Source organism: Nerophis lumbriciformis, linkage group LG25, assembly GCF_033978685.3.
Source record: "Nerophis lumbriciformis linkage group LG25, RoL_Nlum_v2.1, whole genome shotgun sequence".
In the NCBI taxonomy this organism is placed as follows: domain Eukaryota; kingdom Metazoa; phylum Chordata; class Actinopteri; order Syngnathiformes; family Syngnathidae; genus Nerophis; species Nerophis lumbriciformis.
In genome coordinates, this window is record NC_084572.2 from 34,260,452 (window position 1) to 34,284,302 (window position 23,851).

The 23,851-nt window shown below is 42.2% G+C and overlaps 1 protein-coding gene across 1 annotated transcript in view; it reads right to left on the reverse strand.

Moving 5' to 3' along the window:
- Positions 1–1,334: 1,334 nt before the first annotated feature.
- The window catches only part of trmt1 (tRNA methyltransferase 1), a 24,043-nt gene continuing 1,526 nt past the window's right edge, over positions 1,335–23,851 (reverse strand). Inside the window, exons 2-16 of the mRNA XM_061984246.2 lie at positions 20,730–21,092; positions 20,471–20,654; positions 17,934–18,121; positions 14,551–14,666; positions 14,369–14,481; positions 13,881–14,029; positions 13,670–13,753; positions 11,227–11,296; positions 10,962–11,096; positions 10,803–10,888; positions 2,394–2,502; positions 2,251–2,327; positions 2,050–2,169; positions 1,857–1,971; positions 1,335–1,738 (exon numbers count right to left, since the gene is read on the reverse strand). Of these exons, the coding sequence (XP_061840230.1) occupies positions 1,664–1,738; positions 1,857–1,971; positions 2,050–2,169; positions 2,251–2,327; positions 2,394–2,502; positions 10,803–10,888; positions 10,962–11,096; positions 11,227–11,296; positions 13,670–13,753; positions 13,881–14,029; positions 14,369–14,481; positions 14,551–14,666; positions 17,934–18,121; positions 20,471–20,654; positions 20,730–20,953 (1,845 nt within the window). The 5' untranslated portion in view covers positions 20,954–21,092 and the 3' untranslated portion in view covers positions 1,335–1,663. The remainder of the gene's footprint in view (positions 1,739–1,856; positions 1,972–2,049; positions 2,170–2,250; positions 2,328–2,393; positions 2,503–10,802; positions 10,889–10,961; positions 11,097–11,226; positions 11,297–13,669; positions 13,754–13,880; positions 14,030–14,368; positions 14,482–14,550; positions 14,667–17,933; positions 18,122–20,470; positions 20,655–20,729; positions 21,093–23,851) is intronic.

The window sequence follows — 23,851 nt, forward strand, 5'->3', positions numbered from 1 at the left end:
TCAAATACAAATAAGTCAACAAGAGAAGTATCCAACACTTCTCTTTTGTAAAGTAAATGTGTAGAGCAGATATGATCATCTACATCAACTATATGATTTGTCTTAGTGGCTGGACAGGACAGATTAGCAATAAAAAATATATATATATTATTTGAAAATTTTGATTTTTAAAATCGATTAAGAATCGCTACAAATAAGAATCACGCCACCCAACTATTTTCCCTAAAAATACACATTAGGCGATAGTGTGTTTTATCTACTTGATTAATCGAACAAACTGATAGATTACTCGATTACCCAAAATAATCTATAGCTGCAGTCGTATCCAGTCGCACCTTTAGTCGTTTAAAAGCAACAATGAGTGTTATTTCATGTCTTAGAGCAGTGGTTCTCAACCTTTTTTCAGTGATGTACCCCCTGTGAATTTTTTTTTAATTCAAGTACCCCCTAATCAGAGCAAAGCATTTTTGGTTGAAAAAAAAGAGATAAAGAAGTAAAATACAGCACTATGTCATCAGTTTCTGATTTATTAAATTGTATAACAGTGCAAAATATTGCTCATTTGTAGTGGTCTTTCTTGAACTATTTGGAAAAAAAAGATAGGTTTTTATAAGAGATGTCCAATAATATCGGCCTGCTGAAATTATCGGCCAATAAATAAAAAAATTAAAATGTAATATCGGAAATTATCGGTATCGTTTTTTTTATTATCGGTATTGTTTTGTTTTTTGTTTTTTATTTGTATTAAATCAACATAAAAAACACAAGATACACTTACAATTAGTGCACCAACCCAAAAAAACCTCCCTCCCCCATCCCAAAAACCTCCCTCATTCACACAAAAGGGTTGTTTCTTTCTGTTATTAATATTCTGGTTCTTACATTATATATCAATATATATCAATACAGTCTGCAAGGGATACAGTCCGTAAGCACACATGATTGTGCGTGCTGCTGCTCCACTAATAGTACTAACCTTTAACAGTTAATTTTACTCATTTTCGTTAATTACTAGTTTCTATGTAACTGTTTTTATATTGTTTTACTTTCTTTTTTATTCAAGAAAATGTTTTAAATTTATATATCTTATTTTATTAATTTTTCTAAAAAGTACCTTATCTTCACCATACCTAGTTGTCCAAATTAGGCATAATAATGTGTTAATTCCACGACTGCATATATCGGTATCGGTAATTAAAGAGTTAGACAATATCGGAATATCGGCAAAAAGCAATTATCGGACATCCCTAGTTTTTATTTATATTTATAAAGGATTTTTGAATTGTTGCTATTTTTAGAATATTTAAAAAAAATCTCAAGTACCCCTTGGCATACCTTCAAGTACCCCCATTTGAGAACCACTGTCTTAGAGCACTATCATAATGTAAAACATTTTATTTAGAAGGTGTTTTATGGTGTAGCTGTGAAAATATTTAATGAATAATTCCTATAAATAAATCGAAATACATTAACTGCGATAACGAGGGCTTAGTGTTTTGAAAGAACTAATTACACAATGGAAGGATTTGAAGAGATATGTTGGGCTTTATTGGACCGTTAGAACAGTCAAAGCAAAAACAAACCCAAGAAAATAAAAGTCGTCCCACAATGACGTCATTATTGGGCTCGCTAAACACAACTAAAATACAAAAAAAAGAAAAAGTTATTCCATGTTTTCTTGGGTTGTGTGCTCGGCGTCGTGCAAGTAGGAACATTTATCGCCGTGTGTGCACGTGCCCTGAAACCCACAAGGATGGAAAAGAACACATGTCTCTTTAAAGAGCGACTCCCCTGATTTGGTGACACTTCAGTAGATTTCAAAATAAAGGCGCGCTCTGCTGCGCGGGAGAACTGACCTGTTTGAACTTCTTGCAGGGAACGTTCCCCAGCTGAGAAGAATCCGTGATCTGGTTCTTCCTCTTGTTCTGGTTTCTAATCTGCTTTTGCTGCAGGTCGTTAGCGATGCCACCACTAGAGGGCGGAAAGACGCAGGTTTAGAGACCAGTGCATGACGGAGTGGCGTGGAAAAAAGGACAGCGGCTCGGTCACCCGGCCTTCGCTCTGGCTTTGGGTCCCCAGAAGGCTTGGGGGTTCTCCTGGAACCGAGTCAGGTGGCGCTGGCGAGACTGGGGGTTGGCGTCGTCGCGCACGGTGAAACACGCCTCGAAGCTGTGCGGAGAAAACGCCGTTAAAAAAACCAAAACATGGCTGATACGAGGGAGAGAGTGTGAAGGGACGGCGGCGCCTCACGCGGGCTCGGTGGCGAGGATCTTGAAGGCGGGGCTCGTCCCCGATAGTTTCTCCCGTTTCACCGGGTTGGTCTTCTCCTGCAGGTAGAACATGGTTACAAATATAAACAATGCAGACTAATGTAGTGGCAAAAAGGGCGTCACCCAGCAGCGCATGACATCCCAGATGGCGGCGGGCGGAGCGTCCGTCTTGATGGCGTTTTTACAGGCGTGAGAGAGAGAAACTTTGTGGCCTGCGTGCAGGAGAGCAGACCTGCACACACACGCACACACACACTGGTTATCATTTGGAATGGGGAGCAAGTGTTTGATCATGACTTGTGGGGACCAGCCTTTCTACAGGTTGTGGAGGCATAAAAAAAAAAGGTGTAAAATGTCCACTGGCCAGTTAGCTCATACACGTCTTTAAATCTCTGCATTGATGAAGTAATGTAATCGAAAAAGAGTTAATATGGTTCATGGGGACCAAATTTAAATCATTTTGCATAATTCACACACATTTGTACGTGACTACTGAGGACCATTTAAAAAAAAAAAAAAAAAAGTTTAAATTAAATATGACATGATGGTCAGAATACAGCACTACAGCTGTCCTCTTATAGGACGTTTCACCATTTAAAGGGGAACATTATCACCAGACCTATGTAAGCGTCAATATACACCTTGATGTTGCAGAAAAAAGACCATATATTTTTTAACCGATTTCCGAACTCTAAATGGGTGAATTTTGGCGAATTAAACGCCTTTCTAATATTCGTTGTGACGTCACATCGGAAAGCAATCCGCCATTTTCTCAAACACCGAGTCAAATCAGCTCTGTTATTTTCCGTTTTTTCGACTGTTTTCCGTACCTTGGAGACATCATGCCTCGTCGGTGTGTTGTCGGAGGGTGTAACAACACGAACAGGGACGGATTCAAGTTGCACCAGTGGCCCAAAGATGTGAAAGTGGCAAGAAATTGGACGTTTGTTCCGCACATTTTACCGACGAAAGCTATGCTACGACAGTAAGGCTGAAACGACGCGTCGATGTCATCGGTTACGTAAATACGTCGACGCCGTTTTTGTGCGTCGACGCGTCGCATATTCACGTCACACTACTGTCATGGCGGAGCGCAAAGCAGACGGTGCGAGCGAGGGGAAAAAAGCACGCCAAAAGTCATCAAAAGTGTGGGAGTATTTAAATAAACGGCCTAATATTGTTGTTGTATGCACACTGTGTCGAGCGGAAATGGCCTATCATAGCAGCACAACGGCTATGAACGAACATTTGAAAAGAAAACCGACAGCGTTCTTGCCATCACCATCAACTAGTCAATCGTCCGCGTGAGTATACGTTGTCATCATTACACAAAAACATGAATGTGTCATTTGTATCTGCGTTGTAAATTCACAAACTAAAACACTGTTTCGCTCTGAGAGGCGCGTTTGGCGTGACTGTTCAGTGTTTACAAAGACGCGCTCCTCTTTATCGCTGTGGAGAGGCGGGGCCGGCGAACGAGCGGCGCGGCGAGGCGGGGCGCGCCGGGAGCGACGCCGCAATCGTGCCCAGGTGCGCGATCCGCGCACCTGGGCACGATCATCCAATCTCCTCTTGCTGAAGAAAAGGGGAGCAGCAGAGAGAGAGGGAAGAGAGACTGGAAGGAGCCAGAATGAAGCTGACGTGGAGCGAGAGAGGAGGAGAACCAGAGACAAAGGACGACGAGCGAGCGAGGAAGAGGAGCTGAAAAGCGAGGAAAGAAAGAGAAAAGAGTTGGAAGAGAAAAGACTTTGTGTAAAATTAAAAGATTGTAAACCTGGCAAAGCCGTCTGGCGTTCAGTCTGTCGGTCCTGAAAGAACCCCACGGCATAAGACGTGTCACAAACGCTAACGTTAATTAGTTGTGCAAATACCTTTTACAACATTAACAGTTACATATACTATGTACAAACGAACAATTAACTTTCACTTTAATCATACTATCATTGTTGTTATTAAGCAAAATAAGCAATACTTTTACTTTTGTTGAAATATTTACACTGTTGTTACAGAATATTTAGTTTTGCACTTTTTTGTATTGAATGTTTATCTTTATTTTTGCACATTTTAGCAAATAAGCAATACTTTTACTTTTGTTGAAATGTTTACACTGTTGTTACAGAATATTTCCGTTTTGCACTTTTTTGTATTGGATGTTTATCTTTATTTTTGCACATTTTAAAGCAAAATAAGCAATACTTTTACTTTTGAAATGCTTATACAATTGCAGAATATTAAGATTTGCACTGGATGTTTACTTTTATATTTGCACATTAAAAAGCAAATAAGCTACTTTTAATTTTGTTAAATGTTAAAAGTTTTAAATGTTTACATTGTTACAGAATATTTTGTCATGTTGTTGTCAATGTTGACTGAGTGGCCATACTTTTTTTTTTTGTAAATAAAAGCCATGCCTTTTGAAAAAACTGGCCTACATTTATTTTTTCATCTTCATTTTAAATAAAAAAAGTAATCGGTAAAAGGAAAAATAATCTATAGATTAATCGAAAAAAATAATCTCTAGATTAATCGATAGAAAAATAATCGTTAGCTGCAGCCTTATACGACAGAGATGGCAAGAAGGTGTGGATATCCTGCGACACTCAAAGCAGATGCATTTCCAACGATAAAGTCAAAGAAATCTGCCGCCAGACCCCCATTGAATCTGCCGGAGTGTGTGAGCTATTCAGGGACAAAGGACCTCGGTAGCACGGCAAACAATGGCGGTAGTTTGTTCCCGCAGACGAGCGAGCTAAACCCCCTGGATGTCTTGGCTCACACCGTCCCTTATGCCACCGAAGATGATCAAGAGAAGAATATCGACCCTAGCTTCCCTGGCCTGCTGACATCAACTCCAAAACTGGACAGATCAGCTTTCAGGAAAAGAGAGCGGATGAGGGTATGTCTACAGAATATATTAATTGATGAAAACTTTATTCATTACTCGCGGTTTTACGTAAATTATTATACATAAATTGTGTTTACCAATAATTTAGCTTAAAAACATTTATTTTTTTCAATGATTCGAGTACATTCGGGTAGTCTTGTGTAATGCAGCTATTTAGGTATGGTTAACCTGAGTGCTGAAATCGTGGAAACATATATGTTCTTAGCGCGCCTGAAATGGGCTGTCTGCACTCTCAAAGTGCATGTTGTTGCCAAATGTATTTCATATGCTGTAAACCTAGTTCATAGTTGTTAGTAATTATCTTATCAGACAGTGTTAAGCCGCTGAAATCCGAGTCTGAATCCGAGCTAATGTCGCTATACCTTGCTGTTTGTTTGTATTGGCATCACTGTGTGACGTCACAGGAAAATGGACGGGTGTATATAACGATGGTTAAAATCAGGCACTTTGAAGCTTTTTTTAGGGATGGGTAAAATTTTGAAAAAAACTTCGAAAAATATAATAAGCCACTGGGAACTGATTTTTAATGGTTTTAACCATTCTGAAATTGTGATAATGTTCCCCTTTAAAGCAAATCCTGCATCTTCTGTGACATTACTGAAAACTGCTATTTAGCAGTAATGAAGTTGTCTGCAACTCCAACTACCATATATAGAAGGATGGAAAATTATGAATGTGAATCATACTTTAAGGCACAGGTGTCAAACTCTGGCCCGCGGGCCAAATTTCACTTGGCCCTTGAGGCGATATCAAATTAACACTAAAGCAGGCCCGCCGATCCTCCCGGGAGTCTTCCAAACGCCAGCCAGCCAGCCAGCCAAACGAGTTCTGGCCCAGTCACATAACATGTGCAGCTTCTGCACACACACACACATTAGAATGCAACGCATACTTCATCAACAGCGATACAGGTTACACTGAGGGTAGCCGAATAAAAAACTTTAACACTGTTAGAAATATACGCCACACTGTGAATCCACACCAAACCAGAACCCTTTGCAGCACTAACTCTTCCGGGACGCTACAAGGTGTGTGTGTGTGAGGGGGAGGTTTGGTGGTAGCGGGGGTGTATTTTGTAGCGTCCCGGAAGAGTTAGTGCTGCAAAGGATTCTGGGTATTTGTTCTGTTGTGTTACAGTGCGGATGTTCTCCCGAAACGTGTTTGTCATTCTTGTTTGGTGTGGATTCGCAGTGTGGCGTATATTTCTAACAGTGTTAAAGTTTTTTTATACTGGCACCCTCAGTGTAACCTGTATCGCTGTTGATGAAGTATGCGTACAGAAGCCGCACATATCTTGTGACTGGGTCTGAATGATGTTAGAATGGATGAAAAGCGGACGTGACGATAGCTCGTAGAGTACGTTAAAGGTTAATTTGTTCAACCTTGGCCCGCGGCTTTGTTCAGTTTTACATTTTGGCCCACTCTGTATTTGAGTTTGACACCCCTGCTTTAAGGTAATAATGTTTTATAATCATGCTGTATGAAAATGTTATGGGGACCAGGTGGAAGTGATTAACTATACACGGAAGAAGTGTGAGCAGAGCAGCGAGTGCAGTACCAGCTACAGCCCGACGAGGGGGCTGCTGTGCAAATGTCTCACACTCAAACTAACCAGTAAACATGTTTTAGGGGCCAAAGCTTCTTTCTTTCTTTAGTTTATATCGAACATGAACACACTTAGAGCTTAATACATCACACAATTTTATATCATTTCATTTTACATCATGCCTGAAAAGGAGTAGGAAGAAGCAAAGCCTATTTAATCCTACCCCTTTCCCACTTCAGAGCGTTTACAAATATATAGAATCATTTACTGACCTTTTTATATAATAAAATAACATCTATGAATTAGTATACACAACAGTTTTGTAATATTTAATTAATTAATTCAGTCATTATTAACATACTGAGATGAAGAATATCTTATTTTCAATAAGGTTGGAAGTATTTCTCATAATTCTTCTTCTTTGTACTTTGTAAGCACTATTATTTTGAACAACCTCTTAAACTGGATTATATGAGTACAATTTTTAACTTCTTTATTTAATCCATTCCATAATTTAATTCCACATACTGATATGCTAAAAGTTCTAAGTGTTGTACTGTAGCTTAAAAATCACTTAGGCATCTTCAGAATGGATCTGACTATCATTTAAAAAGGTTTCCCTTTAGGGGACCTGTTTTTTTCTATTCTTAGCAGCCCACATTTATGCCTGGCGGGCCGCCACAAATACATGAAAGTTATTGGAAACGCTGATATTTTCCGTAGAAGTCTGCCTAGCAACAGTTCGTCATCACAAAAATAATCAGTTCTGTTTTGAGTGAGACAGAGAGAGATTGGGTGAGTGGGTGAGAGATTGTGTGAGTGTGGGTGAGGGAGTGAGTGGATGAGTGAGAGAGATTGTGTGAATGAGTGAGTGAGTAAAATTGTGTGAATGAGTGAGTAGGTGAGTGAATGGGAGAGTGAGATTGTGTGAGAGAGTGAGTAGGTGAATGAATGAGAGAGATCATGTGAAGAGTGAGTAAGAGAAAGAGTAATTGGGTGAGTGAAAGATTGTGTGAGTGAGATCGCGTCATTGAGTGAGAGAGAGAGATCGTGTGAGTAAGTAAGTGAATGAGAGAGATCATGTGAATGAGTAAGTGAGAGAGACAGTGAGTGAGATTGCGTGAATGAGTGAGTGGGTGAGTGAGAAAGAGAGATTGAGTAGGTGAGTGAAATCGTGTGAGTAGATGAGTGATTGGTGAGAGAGAGAGAGAGAGAGAGAAAGAGAGAGAGAGAGAGAGAGAGAGAGAGAGAGAGAGAGAGAGAGAGAGAGAGAGAGAGAGAGAGAGAGAGATATTCTGTGAGTGCGTGATTGAGTGAGTGGGATCTTGTGAATTAGTAAGTGAGAGAGAGTGAGTGGGTGAGTGAGTGAGAAAGAGAGATTGTGTGAGTGAGTGAAATCGTGTGAATGAGCGAGTGAGTAGATGAGTGAGTGAGAGACAGAGATTTTGTGAGCGTGTGATTGAGATCGTCTGAATGAGTGAGTGGGAGAGAGAGCTTGAGTGAGTGGGTGAGAGATTGTGAGAGAAATTGTGTGTGTGAGTGAGTGAGTGAGTGAGTAAAATCGTGTGAATGAGTGAGTAGGTGAGTGAATGGGAGAGAGATTGTGTGAGAGAGTGAGTAGTTGAATGAGTGAGAGAGATCATGTGAAGAGTGAGTAAGAGAAAGAGTAATTGGGTGAGTGAGAGATTGTGTGAGTGAGTGAGAGAGCGATTATGTGAATAAATCAGTGAGTAAGTGAGTGAGTGAGAGATCGTGTGAGTAAGTAAGTGAATGAGAGAGATCATGTGAATGAGTACCGTATTTTCCGCACCATAAGGCGCCCTGGGTTATAAGCCGCGCCTTCAATGAACGGCATATTTCAAAACTTTGTCCACCTATAAGCCGCCCCGTGTTGTAAGCCGCATCTAACTGCGCTAAAGGAATGTCAAAAAAACAGTCAAATAGGTCAGTCAAACTTTAATAATATATTAAAACCAGCGTGATGTGGGCGCGCATGGAATCGTATATCAACATGGACGAAGCTGCGTGAAAAAAGCCACCCGGCCTCTTCGCGTAAACTTAAACTTACCTTAACCACTCGCTCATCTTTTCTTCATCCATCCCTTCGAGTTAGCTTTTATGATGACGCCGGCTGGAAAGGTCTCTTTTGGCAAGGTCTTCCTTTTGAATATCACCATGGGTGGAAGTTTCTGGCCATTAGCATGGCAAGCTAGAACCACAGTGAAGGATGACTTCTCATTCCCTGTGGTGCGAATATTCACCGTACGTGCTCCCGTTGTATCCACAGTGCGGTTCACAGGAATATCAGTTGCTGTGAAATAGTAATCCGTGTGCGGATGGAGAGATTGCGTCTTTTCATGAACCGGATCCCTGTCGTTTAGTAGGAGCCATTTTGTGGTCTTTACAGATGTAAACACACAAAGGAAATGAAACGTACGGTAATATCCGCGCGCTTTTTCTTCTTCTACGCGGGTGGGTGGTTGCTTACAGTAGAAGAAGAAGCGCTTCCTGTTCTATGGGGGCGGGTGCTTACCTTGGCGGTTGCTTGCGTAGAAGAAGAAGCGCTTCCTGTTCTACCGGGAAAAAAGATGGCGGCTGTTTACCGTAGTTACGAGACCGAAACTTTATGAAAATGAATCTTAATATTTATCCATATATAAAGCGCACCGGGTTATAAGGCGCACTGTCAGCTTTTGAGAACATTTGTGGTTTTTAGGTGCGCCTTATAGTGCGGAAAATACGGTAAGTGAGAGAGACAGTGAGTGGGTGAGAGAGATTTTGTGAGTGCATGATTGTGTGAGTGAGATCGCGTGAATGAGTGAGTGGGTGAGTGAGAAAGAGAGATTGAGTAGGTGAGTGAAATAGTGGGAATGAGTGAGTGAGTAGATGAGTGAGTGAGTGAGAGAGTGATTGGTGAGAGAGAGAGATTCTGTGAGTGCGTGATTGAGTGAGTGGTATCTTGTGAATGAGTGAGTGAGTGAGTGAGTGAGAGACAGAGATTGTATGAGCGCGTGATTGAGATCGTCTGAATAAGTGAGTGGGAGAGAGAGATTGTGTGAGTGAGTGAGAGATTGAGTAGGTGAATGAGTGAGAGTGAATGAGTGGGTGAGTGAGTAAGTGAGTGAGAATGACAGTATGTGAGTGAGTGGGTGAGTGAGATTTTGTGAGTGCATGATTGTGTGAGTGAGTGAGTGAGTGAGTGAGTGAGTGAGATCGCGTGAATCAGTGAGTGGGTGAGTGAGAAAGAGAGATTGAGTAGGTGAGTGAAATCGTGTGAATGAGTGAGTGAGTAGATGAGTGGGTGAGTGAGAAAGAGAGATTGTGTGAGTGAGTGAAATTGTGTGAATGAGTGTGTGAGTAGATGAGTGAGTGAGTGAGAGACAGAGATTGTATGAGCGCGTGATTGAGATCGTCTGAATAAGTGAGTGGGAGAGAGAGATTGTGTGAGTGAGTGAGAGATTGAGTAGGTGAATGAGTGAGAGTGAATGAGTGGGTGAGTGAGTAAGTGAGTGAGAATGACAGTATGTGAGTGAGTGAGTGGGTGAGTGAGATTTTGTGAGTGCATGATTGTGTGAGTGAGTGAGTGAGTGAGTGAGTGAGTGAGTGAGTGAGATCGCGTGAATCAGTGAGTGGGTGAGTGAGAAAGAGAGATTGAGTAGGTGAGTGAAATCGTGTGAATGAGTAGATGAGCGAGTGAGTCAGTGAGTGAGTGAGTGAGTGAGTGAGTGAGAGAGTGAGTGAGTGATTGGTGAGTGAGAGAGATTCTGTGAGTGCGTGATTGAGTGAGTGGGATCTTGTGAATTAGTGAGTGAGAGAGAGTGGGTGACTGAGAAAGAGAGATTGTGTGAGTGGAGTGTGTAGATGAGTGAGTGAGAGACAGATATTTTGTGAGCGCGTGATTGAGATTGTCTGAATGAGTGAGTGGGAAAGAGAGATTGTGTGAGTGAGTGAGAGTGAGTAGGTGAATGAGTGAGAGTGAATGAGTGGATGAGTGAAAGAGCGTGAGTGAGTGAGAATTAGAGCACGTGAGTGAGTGAGTGAGTGAGATTGAGAATGAGTGAAAGTGAGAGAGAGAGTGTACCTAAACTTGAGCAGAGGTGGTGTATTGCAGTGTATGGTGCTGCTCAAACTGTCCACGGTGTAATAAAGCGGCACGTCCTGCAGCTCCTGTATGCCAGAAGAGAAGCACAGTTACCCCAAACAGGAAGTTGGCATCAAAGTGTTCAAATAAAAGTTTTACCTCGGTCACCATGCTCAGCATCCCCTCAATGCGCTTGGACGTGCCAAAACGACACGGGTTTCCTGACACTGCTGTCAACACCTTCTGGACAAAGGCCTGGTCGTGAATAGGTTCCGCCCAGATTGGACCCCCCAGCTAGGAACACACACACACACACACACACACACACACACACACACACACACACACACACACACAGTATAGGTTACATTAACAAGTCATATTCTGGGCTTTATTGAGCCGCCATTGTTGTCACATGACTCACCTGATGTCTCTGCCCACAGTGTTCACATGATGGTCCCACAGGCGGCCCATTTGCAGCAGAATATTTCATTCTGAAATCAATAATCACACTCACGGCAGTCAGCAACATGAGACAAATAAACATTACTACAATTATGATGGACTGAACCAGGGAGGGGCCGATCCAACACTAAAAAAATGTGTATTTAAATTATTATAACGACTCTGCGTCACAGTTTGCTTATCCAAGGTGACATGAATGTGTGGATGGTGGAACGGTTACAATTTGTCGAGAAATGCGGGAATTGTGCAAGTTACAAAACTGGCCCATTCATTTTCAATGGGAAAAATGTCCCGGGAATTCTGGGTAACGTTTTGATACTTGAACAGTTTCGATCGAATGAAAACTGGCAAACTTTTGCGGCGAAATAATAATAATAATAATAAATAGATGTTTTTTGGGTGTAGAATTGGGCATTCATACAATTAAAGGGGAACATTATCACCAGACCTATGTAAGCGTCAATATATACCTTGATGTTGCAGAAAAAAGACCATATATTTTTTTAACCGATTTCCGAACTCTAAATGGGTGAATTTTGGCGAATTAAACGCCTTTCTAACATTCGCTCTCGGAGCGATGACGTCACAACGTGGCGTCACATCGGGAAGCAATCCGCCATTTTCTCAAACACCGAGTCAAATCAGCTCTGTTATTTTCCGTTTTTTCGACTGTTTTCCATCATGCCTCGTCGGTGTGTTGTCGGAGGGTGTAACAACACAAACAGGGACGGATTCAAGTTGCACCAGTGGCCCAAAGATGCGAAAGTGGCAAGAAATTGGACGTTTGTTCCGCACACTTTACCGACTAAAGCTATGCTACGACAGAGACGGCAAGAATGTGTGGATATCCTGCGACACTCAAAGCAGATGCATTTCCAACTGGACTGGACAGATCAGCTTTCAGGAAAAGAGAGCGGATGAGGGTATGTCTACAGAATATATTAATTGATGAAAACTGGGCTGTCTGCACTCTCAAAGTGCATGTTGTTGCCAAATGTATTTAATATGCTGTAAACCTAGTTCATAGTTGTTAGTTTCCTTTAACCTACTCAATCGTTGGTTAGAAGGCGATCGCCGAATTCGTCCTCGCTTTCTCCCGTGTCGCTGGCTGTCGTGTCGTTTTCGCTTGCATACGGTTCAAACCGATATGGCTCAAAAGCTTCAGTTTCTTCTTCAATTTCGTTTTCGCTACCTGCCTCCACACTACAACCATCCGTTTCAATACATGCGTAATCTGTTGAATCGCTTAAGCCGCTGAAATCCGAGTCTGAATCCGAGCTAATGTGGCTATACCTTGCTGTTTGTTTGTATTGGCATCACTATGTGACGTCACAGGAAAATGGACGGGTGTTTATAACGATGGTTAAAAACAGGCACTTTGAAGCTTTTTTTAGGGATATTGCGTGATGGTTAAAATTTTGAAAAAACTTAGAAAAATAAAATAAGCCACTGGGAACTGATTTTTAAAGGTTTTAACCCTTCTGAAATTGTGATAATGTTCCCCTTTAATTAGATTACTCGTCACCAGTGTTGGGACTAACGCGTTACTGTAACGCCGTTATTTTCAGCGGTAACTAGTAGTCTAACACGTTATTTTTTATATTCAGTAACTCAGTTACCATTACTACATGATGCGTTACTGCGTTATTTTTTATATAATATCGGCTAGAAACTGAGAAGATCTGAGTGTGTTCTGGGCTTCAGTACAGTGTTGATGTCCTGAAGACATGATTTTATTTCACAATTCCTTGAGAGAAAAAAAGGCCTGGTTAGGCGTGTGTATAGCAGTATGTGTGCTGTATATAGTGACATGACATATAATCATGTCATGTGTGCCTTCCTTTGGTGAAGCCAGGTTTACAGCTATGTTGTGACATGTTGTTATTATGCGGTTTGTTACTTATGTATGTTATGTTGCAGCTATTTAAAATAGTTTCGTCGATTTGTTCTGGCCCCAAATAAATTGGCCCTTTGAAACATATCTTTGTCTTTGTGTGTTGTATGTAGACCACATTGCTTAGCAGAGTTCAGTGATGCAAATGCATGTCAAGTTGATCAACATATTATATTATTCTCCAGTGCAATAACAGTACTGAAATGAAGGCTACAAGGGCATTAATGGGAGCCTTAAATTAAAAAAAAAAACAAAAGTAACTAAATAGATACTTTTCATAGTAACACATTGCTTTTTGGTGTAAGTAACTGAGTTACTTTTGAAATAAAATAACTGTAACTAGTTACTGGTTTGCAGTAACTAACCCAACACTGCTCGTCACTAGTAAAAGTAATGACGTAAGGTACCAGTACCAATATTGGTATCGAAAAAGTGGTATGGGGATTCCAGCCTCTGGTTTTAAGAGGACATGTAGGACGATACGGTCTAGTGGTTCAAGTTTTCTTACTGTTTTCCATGGCTTGTTCTCCTACCCATCCTTTGCAAGTGGAAAGAACCGCAGCCCACACAGTTGTAGACCAGAGCCTGTTTGCTGCAACATGACGGACGAGAACTTGACGTTACATGTCGGTCTCTCCGAATACGCTCAATTCCACTTCCAGTGATCATTCACTGAAATAAAGCAGATAAAAAAACCATGTTTGTACAGCATAAATTACCTGGCTGAGTTTTTGACGGTGGCTTGTCCTGTGAAGACGCGCACAAAGACACGGATGTAGAAGTCCACGCTGACGGACAGCAGGGGCTGAATGTATCGCTGGTACACGTTGGCCCTCTGGTCCAAACTGTGCAGGATGATGCGGAGAGCCTGCAGGGATTGTAGAAGATGCAGAATGAACAAACTCTCCGCCATGTTGTTCAGGAAAGAACCTAAACGAGCTTTACAGTGGGTCTGGGTTAGTTTTTTTTGCCTCATTCCTGTGAGAATCCTGCAGTGTGCCCAAACAACCACCAGGTAGCATCTGTGAGCAGATAATAAGGTATCATCTCTTTCTCTTTAGGACTTAACAGGTCTTTTCAGGTCAGTAGTGCAATCTTCACGCATTGTTCACTCACGCTTTTAAGTGAGGGATGTGGCAAAAATGAACCCGGGCCTTTTTAAAGTGTGTTGGTTGACGCCATTACTGGTGTATTTTGGTACACTCACCAGCTCGTGACAGTATTTGGCTTTGATGGACATGGAGCCATATTTGCTGTAGCAGGTCTCGCCGCTGCTCCCCGCCAACACCGCCATGTCGGTGCACGTGATACACAGAAGGCCTGAAGAGGCGTGAGAGAAATCAAATGAAATTGGGCCAATTACGACTGACACGTGACAAAAGTACTCACCGCCCTCATTGACTGCCTGCACGGCGGCATCCAGAAAGGGGGCGGGGCTACCGTAGGGATCCAGATCGATGACATCATAGCCGTCCTTCTTGCCTCGCATCTCGTACATGAGCAGGCTGCAGGAAACAGGTGGAACATTCAGTGTAAGGAAACTTTTAGGGGGGTAACGGTACACCATCTATTAAAGAATAAAAAGCCCTGAATACAAATGCATGCTTTTCATGTAAACAGATTTGTTTTTTTGTTATTTTAATAAAACTATATTGCAAAAACGACTTTTAACAGTACTATTTTTTCAATTACATAAACATCTTGCGTGATTTTTAGTCCATACTGTCGCATGGGAAAATTATATATATATATATATATATATATATATATATATATATATATATATATATATATATACCGTATTTTTCGGAGTATAAGTCGCACCGGAGTATAAGTCGCACCTGCTGAAAATGCATAATAAAGAAGGAAAAAAACATATATAAATCGCACTGGAGCCCGGCCAAACTATGAAAAAAACCGACTTATAGTCCGAAAAATACGGTACACATTTATATATACAAAACACAAAAGCAGTGAAGTTGTCACGTTGTGTAAATCGTAAATAAAAACAGAATACAATGATTTGCAAATCCTTTTCAACTTATATTCAATTGAATGGACTGCAAAGACAAGATACTTAACGTTCTAACTGGAAAACGTTGTTATTTGTTGCAAATATTAGCTCATTTGGAATTTGATGCCTGCAGCATGTTTCAAAAAAGCTGGCACAAGTGGCAAAAAAGACTGAGAAAGTTGAGGATTGCTCATCAAACACTTATTTTGAACATCCCACAGGTGAACAGGTGGGTGCCATGATTGGGTATAAAAGCAGATTCTATGAAATGCTCAGTCATTCACAAACAAGGATGGGGCGAGGGTCACCACTTTGTCAACAAATGCGTGAGCAAATTGTCCAACAGTTTAAGAACAACATTCAATCTATTGCAAAGATTTTAGGGATTTCACCATCTACGGTCCATAATATCATCAAAAGGTTCAAAGAATCTGGAGAAATCGCTGCACGTAAGTGGCTAAGCCCGTGACCTTCGATCTCTCAGGCGGTACAAGCATCAAAAAGTGACATCAGTGTGTAAAGGATATCACCACATGGGCTCAGGAACACTTCAGAAAATCACTGTCAGTAACTAGTCGGTCACTACATCTGTAAGTGCAAGTTAAAACTCTACTATGCAAAGTGAAAGCCTTTTATCAACAACACCCAGAAACGCTGCAGGCTTCGCTGGGCCCATGCTCATCTAAGATGGACTGATGCAAAGTGGAAAAGTGTTCTGTGGTCTGATGAGTCCACATTTCAAATTGTTTTTGGAAACTGCGGACGTTGTGTCCTCCGGAACAAAGAGGAAACAAATCATCCGGATTGTTATAGGCGCCAAGTTCAAAAGCCTACGTGACGCTGGTTTAAATGTAACTTAGATATTGGGTTTCACTATGTAAACCGTTTTGAGTCACTCGAGATAAGCGCTATATAAATATAATTCACTTCACGCACTTTGGACACTCAGCGACGGCGTGGCGCAGTTGGGAGAGTGGCCGTACCAGAAACCTGAGGGTTCCTGGTTCGATCCCCACCTTCTACCAACCACGTCACGTCCGTTGTGTCTTTGAGCAAGACACTTCACCCTTGCTCTTGATGGGTCGTGCTTAGGGTCTTGCATGGCAGAACCTACCACCAGTGTGTGAATGTGTGTGTGAATGGGTGAATGTGGAAATAGTGTCAAAGCACTTTGGGTACCTTGAAGGTAGAAAAGCGCTATACAAGTATAACCCATTTACTCCTGGTCTACAGTCAGAGTTTGAACAATTTTTGTTGTTTGAGTAAAGCTCCTTATGGGTTGCAGTGCAGTGCAGTAGTAATAATCTTGTACCGTATTTTTCGGACTATAAGTCGCAGTTTTTTTCATAGTTTGGCCAGGGGTGCGACTTATACTCAGGAGCGACTTATGTGTGAAATTATTAACACATTAGCGTAAAATATCAAATAATATTATTTAGCTCATTCACGTAAGAGACTAGACCAGAGGTCGGCAACCCGCGGCTCTAGAGCCGCATGCGGCTCTTTAGCGCCGCCCTAGTGGCTCTCTGGAGCTTTTTAAAAAATGTATGAAAAAAGGAAAAAGATGAGAGGAAAAAAATATATTTTTTGTTTTAATATGGTTTCTGTAGGAGGACAAACATGACACAAACCTCCCTAATTGTTATAAAGCACACTGTCAGCTTCACTGATTCGAGTATTTGGCGAGCGCCGTTTTGTCCTACTAATTTTGGCGGTCCTTGAACTCACCTTAGTTTGTTTACATGTATAACTTTCTCCGACGTTCTAGGACGTATTTTATGCCACTTCTTTTTCTGTCTCATTTTGTCCACCAAACTTAACGTTGTGCATGAATGCACAAAGGTGAGTTTTGTTGATGTTATTGACTTGTGTGGAGTGCTAATCGGACATATTTGGTCACTGCAAGCTAATCGATGCTAACATGCTATTTAGGCTAGCTATATGTACATATTGCATCATTATGCCTCATTTGTAGCTATATTTGAGGTCATTTAGTTTCCTTTAAGTCATCTTAATTCTATTTATATCTCATGACACACTATCTGTATGTAATATGGCTTTTAATTTTTTTGCGGCTCCAGACAGATTTGTTTTTGTAGTTTTGGTCCAATATGGCTCTTTCAACATTTTGGGTTGCCGACCCCTGGACTAGACGTATAAGATTTCATGGGATTTAGCGATTAGGAGTGACAGATTGTTTGGTAAACGTATAGCAAGTTCTATATGTTATAGTTATTTGAATGACTCTTACCATAATATGCTACGTTAACATACCAGTTGGTTATTTATGCCTCATATAACGTACACTTATTCAGCCTGTTGTTCACTATTCTTTATTTATATTAAATTGCCTTTCAAATGTCTATTCATGGTGTTGGCTTTTATCAAATAAATTTCCCCCAAAAATGCGACTTATACTCTAGTGCGACTTATATATGTTTTTCCCTTCTTTATTGTGCATTTACGGCCGGTGCGACTTATACTCCGGAGCGACTTATAGTTCGAAAAATACGGTAGTATTCGTTCCACATCTCTACCAACAATTCATTTTATCCACTTACATGGTTTAAGTGCTCCCAAACAGGAGACTTTAACAACGAAAGAGGGTTTTCAAGTTCTGACGTCTACTTGGCACCATTACAGTTTTATGGAAAATCATTACCAAACCGAAAAAACCCTATTTTGAAACATGCTTAGACAAAACTCATCCAATATTGTGTTGTATTAAAGATGACTGACGTGTAAAAGAAAAAAGTACCTGGCGTCCTTGCAGCTGGCTTGAAGGAGCTCGCTGACTTTGTTGTACTCAGCGTTCCTGGCGATCAGGGCAGCAGCTTTTTTAGAGAAGTCGTTAGCGGTGACGCTTCGAAGGCCCGGCACTTCCAGGGCGAAGCGTACCGAACGCAGACCGGACGCCGCCAAGCCCTCCAACACACGAAGCCCTCGCTGACGACAAAACATTACACACTTGATCAATCACATCTTTACTTTCATGATCAGGGATGGTTATCGTTCACATTTGAAACAAAACGGTACCGATTCCCGGGTGCTACTCAACCCTAACAATTTTCGGTACATTTGTGTTGGGTATTATTGTTAACTGTTCGATAAAAATAATTGTATTTTCAATGTAACATTTCAAAATGAGCTGACTATCATAACTGTGCTGCCCAGTTGGTATATACCAGGGGTCGGCAACCCGCGGCTGCGGAGCCGCATGCGGCTCTTTGATCACTCTGATGCGGCTCAGCTGCATACTTGCCGGCCCCCTGATTTTCCCGGGAGACTTACGGATTTCAGTGCCTCTCCAGAAACCTCCCGTTACTAATATTCTCCGATTTTCACCCTTGCAATAATAATAAGGGCATAATAAGGGCGTGCCGTGACGGTACAGCATTTAGCACCCTCTACAATCTGCACTGTCAGCGTTCCAGCCCAGCCTTATGTTATATGAATTTTCTGCTAGCACACGTACGTGACAGCAAGGCATACTTGGTCAACAGCCACACACGTTACACTGACGGTGGCCATATAAAACAACTTTAACACTCTTACTAATAATGCGCCACACTTTGAACCAAAACCAAACAAGAATGACAAACACATTTCGGGAGAACATCTGCACCTTAACACAACATAAACACAACAGAACAAACACCCAGAATCCCATGCAGCCCTGACTCTTCCGGGCTACATTATACACCCCTGCTACCACCAAACCCCGCCCCCACCCCAACCCTGCTCCCTCACACATCAACCACCCCCCCCTCTCTGTGCGTCAGGTGGGCGGGGTTTGGTAGCGGGGGTGTATAATGTAGCCCAGAAGAGTTAGGGCTGCATGGGATTCTGGGTATTTGTTCTGTTGTGTTTATGTTGTGTTAAGGTGCAGATGTTCTCCCGAAATGTGTTTGTCATTCTTGTTTGGTGTGGGTTCACAGTGTGGCGCATTATTAGTAAAAGTGTTGAAGTTTTTTATACCGCCACCGTCAGTGTAACCTGTGTGGTTGTTGACCAAGTATGCCTTGCTGTCACTTACGTGTGCAAGCAGAAGCTCCAAACAACGTGTGGCTGGGCTGGCACGGTGGTTGTAGTGAGCGCTAAATGCTGCACCATCATGGCACTTACGAGAAAATAGTTGCCCTGAAATTCGTATTTTCATATTAATGTGTGGGCCGCGTGTCTTAGACCCTTAGTTTATACATAGCACAAAGCAAAAAAAAAAACTTCCTAAACAGTGTTAGTTCATGTTAAATTTCAAAAGATTTTTGTGGCTCCCATTGTTTACTTTAATTTGTGAAACTGGTCAAAATGGCTCTTTGACTGGTAAAGGTTGCCGACCCCTGGTATATACCTTGTTTTATTAACACTTTTGGGTCTCATTTGCAATGCAGTTGCACTTCCAAGACTTTAGATGGCACTACTATGTTAGATCCACTATGGACTGGACTCTCACTATTATGTTAGATCCACTATGGACTGGACTCTCACTATTATGTTAGATCCACTATGGACTGGACTCTCACTATTATGTCAGACCCACTATGGACTGGACTCTCACTATTATGTTAGATCCACTATGGACTGGACTCTCACTATTATGTTAGATCCACTATGGACTGGACTCTCACTATTATGTTAGATCCACTATGGACTGGACTCTCACTATTATGTCAGACCCACTATGGACTGGACTCTCACTATTATGTTAGATCCACTATGGACTGGACTCTCACTATTATGTTAGATCCACTATGGACTGGACTCTCACTATTATGTTAGATCCACTATGGACTAGACTTTCACAATATTATGTCAGACCCACTCGACGTCCATTGCATCCAGTGTCCCCTAGAGGGGGGGGTCACCCACATATGCGGTCCTCTCCAAGGTTTCTCATAGTCATTCACATCGACGTCGCCACTGGGTTGTGAGTTTTTCCTTGCCCTTATGTGGGCTCTGTACCACGGATGTCGTTGCGGCTTGTGCAGCCCTTTGAGACACTTGATTTAGGCCTATACAACTAAACATTGATTGATTGATTGATTGATTTAGGAGTATGAAGCCTTACTTTATGTTTGAGCGTTTTCTACCGAGCATATTTGCTTTGTTGCTGTTAAAAATGGCAACATTTCCTCGAGGGACTTTGGCTGAGTCCGCCCTGAATGCTGCCTGACTGATTGTTTACATGAGTCGCTGTTTAGTCTGCGACCGTAACTGACGTTGCGTGCAACAAAAAGGTATCGATCGGGATTCAATACCCGGTATTACCAACACATTTCGACAGCTTTGACTGACCTCGCATTTCTCCCCGGGTATCGCCGTGATCATTTCTTCTCCGTTCTTCGTCTCGCTCTGCGCGTCCGCCTCGTTCGCGTCGTCCGACAGCGACACCAGCACGCGCTCCTTCTCGCCAGGCAGATGCACTTTGACGCCGCGCCGAGCCAGCACATCTCTGGCGAACTCTGTGATCACGGCACATCTGGGAGGAGGGGGAACAAGTGGTGCTCCACAATACCAGCGTGCAGAGGACGAAAAAGGTACTTCTTGTACTCACGTTAAATCTCTATTAAACTCCTGGACGGGGTTGTAAAACACCTCGTTGGCACTGGGAAACAAGATGGCCGCCTTGCCCTCGCTCACCACCGTCTCGCCGGGTAGGAGCCCCACCGGAGACGACGACTCCTGCGTCTCGGGCGGCGCGCCAGGAGAAGACGAGTCAAGCGTTGACTTGGCGACGAGAACCTCCGGGTCCTGGATGCCCTTGTCTGATTGCTCCATGGATCTCAGCCCTGTGCTGACGGAGGCTGCACGCCACTGACGTGCTGCGAGTCTGGCGGCAGGAGCGAGAGATGGACGTCGACGTGAGGAGATGATGATCGGGAACAGCCGGGCAGCCTTGCCAGCATAGCTGTATACCCTGGGGAAAAAACGAAATTAAACCTGAATAAATATGATCTACCGTATTTTTCGGAGTATAAGTCGCACCGGCCGAAAATGCATAATAAAGAAGGAAAAAAACATATATAAGTCGCACTGGAGTATAAGTCGCATTTTTTGGGGAAATTTATTTGATAAAAGCCAACACCAAGAATAGACATTTGAAAGGCAATTTAATATAAATAAAGAATAGTGAACAACAGGCTGAATAAGTGTACGTTATATGAGGCATAAATAACTAACTGAGAACGTGCCTGGTATGTTAAAGGGGAACATTATCACCAGACCTATGTAAGCGTCAATATATACCTTGATGTTGCAGAAAAAAAGACCATATATTTTTTTAACCGATTTCCGAACTCTAAATGGGTGAATTTTGGCGAATTAAACGCCTTTCTATTATTCGCTTTCGGAGCGATGACGTCACAACGTGGCGTCACATCGGGAAGCAATCCGCCATTTTCTCAAACACCGAGTCAAATCAGCTCTGTTATTTTCCGTTTTTTCGACTGTTTTCCGTACCTTGGAGACATCATGCCTCGTCGGTGTGTTGTCGGAGGGTGTAACAACACGAACAGGGACGGATTCAAGTTGCACCAGTGGCCCAAAGATGCCAAAGTGGCAAGAAATTGGACGTTTGTTCCGCACACTTTACCGACGAAAGCTATGCTACGACAGAGATGGCAAGAATGTGTGGATATCCTGCGACACTCAAAGCAGATGCATTTCCAACGATAAAGTCAAAGAAATCTGCCGCCAGACCCCCATTGAATCTGCCGGAGTGTGTGAGCAATTCAGGGACAAAGGACCTCGGTAGCACGGCAAGCAATGGCGGCAGTTTGTTCCCGCAGACGAGCGAGCTATCGACCCTAGCTTCCCTGGCCTGTTGACATCAACTCCAAAACTGGACAGATCAGCTTTCAGGAAAAGAGAGCGGATGAGGGTATGTCTACAGAATATATTAATTGATGAAAACTGGGCTGTCTGCACTCTCAAAGTGCATGTTGTTGCCAAATGTATTTCATATGCTGTAAACCTAGTTCATAGTTGTTAGCTTCCTTTAATGCCAAACAAACACATACCAATCGTTGGTTAGAAGGCGATCGCCGAATTCGTCCTCGCTTTCTCCCGTGTCGCTGGCTGTCGTGTCGTTTTCGTCGGTTTCGCTTGCATACGGTTCAAACCGATATGGCTCAATGGCTTCAGTTTCTTCTTCAATTTCGCTACCTGCCTCCACACTACAACCATCCGTTTCAATACATTCGTAATCTGTTGAATCGCTTAAGCCGCTGAAATCCGAGTCTGAATCCGAGCTAATGTCGTTATAGCTTGCTGTTCTTTCCGCCATGTTTGTTTGTGTTGGCTTCACTATGTGACGTCACAGGAAAATGGACGGGTGTATATAACGATGGTTAAAATCATGCACTTTGAAGCTTTTTTTAGGAATATTGCGTGATGGGTAAAATTTTGAAAAAATAAGCCACTGGGAACTAATTTTTAATGGTTTTAACCATTCCGAAATTGTGATAATGTTCCCCTTTAACGTAACATATTATGGTAAGAGTCATTCAAATAACTATAACATATAGAACATGCTATACGTTTACCAAACAATCTGTCACTCCTAATCGCTAAATCCCATGAAATGAATGAGCTAAATAATATTATTTGATATTTTACCGTAATGTGTTGATAATTTCACACATAAGTCGCTCCTGAGTATAAGTCGCACCCGCGGCCAAACTATGAAAAAAAAACTGCGACTTATAGTCCGAAAAATACGGTATATGCCAGGGGTCGGCAACCTTTACCAGTCAAAGAGCCATTTTGATCAGTTTCACAAATTAAAGATAACAATGGGAGCCACAAAAATATTTAGAAAATTTAAAATGAAATAACATTGCATAAGAAGTTTTTTTTTTTGCTTTGTGCTATGTATAAACCAGGGGTCTTAGACACGCTGCCCATACCTTAATATGGAATTTGATGCTGGTGCGGCACGCAGGTTTTTTATGAATGGCGCTTGTCAGCGTCGTGCGTGCCGTGATGGTACAACATATAGCACCCACTACAACCAGCGTGCCTTATCAACCACACGCTGTATGGGGCTTCCGCTTGCTCATGTAGGTGACAGCGAGGCATACTTGATCAACAACCCCACAGGTTACACTGACGGTGGCGGTATAAAAAAAACAAAAAACTTTAAGACTCTTACTAATAATGCGCCACACTGTGAACCCACACCAAACAAGAATGACAAACACATTTCAGGAGAACATCTGCACCGTAACACAACATAAACACAACAGGACAAATACCCAGAATCCCATGCAGCCCTAACTCTTCCGGGCTACATTATACACCCCCGCTACCAAACCCCGCCCACCTCAACCGACGCACAGAGGGGAGGGGTTGATGTGTGAGGGAGCAGGGTTGGGGTGGGGGCGGGGTTTGGTGGTAGCAGGGGTGTATAATGTAGTAATGTAGCCCGGAAAAGTGTGGCGCATTATTAGTAAGAGTGTTAAAGTTGTTTTATATGGTCACCGTCAGTGTAACCTTTGTGGCTGTTGAACAAGTATGCCTTGCTGTCACGTACGTGTGCAAGCAGAAGATGCATACTGCATAACAAGGGGTTGAGCTGGCACGCTGTTAATACATATTGTAGATGGCACCAAATGCTGTACCATCATGGCACGCCCTTATTATAACTATAAGGTTGAAAATCGGAGCATATTAATC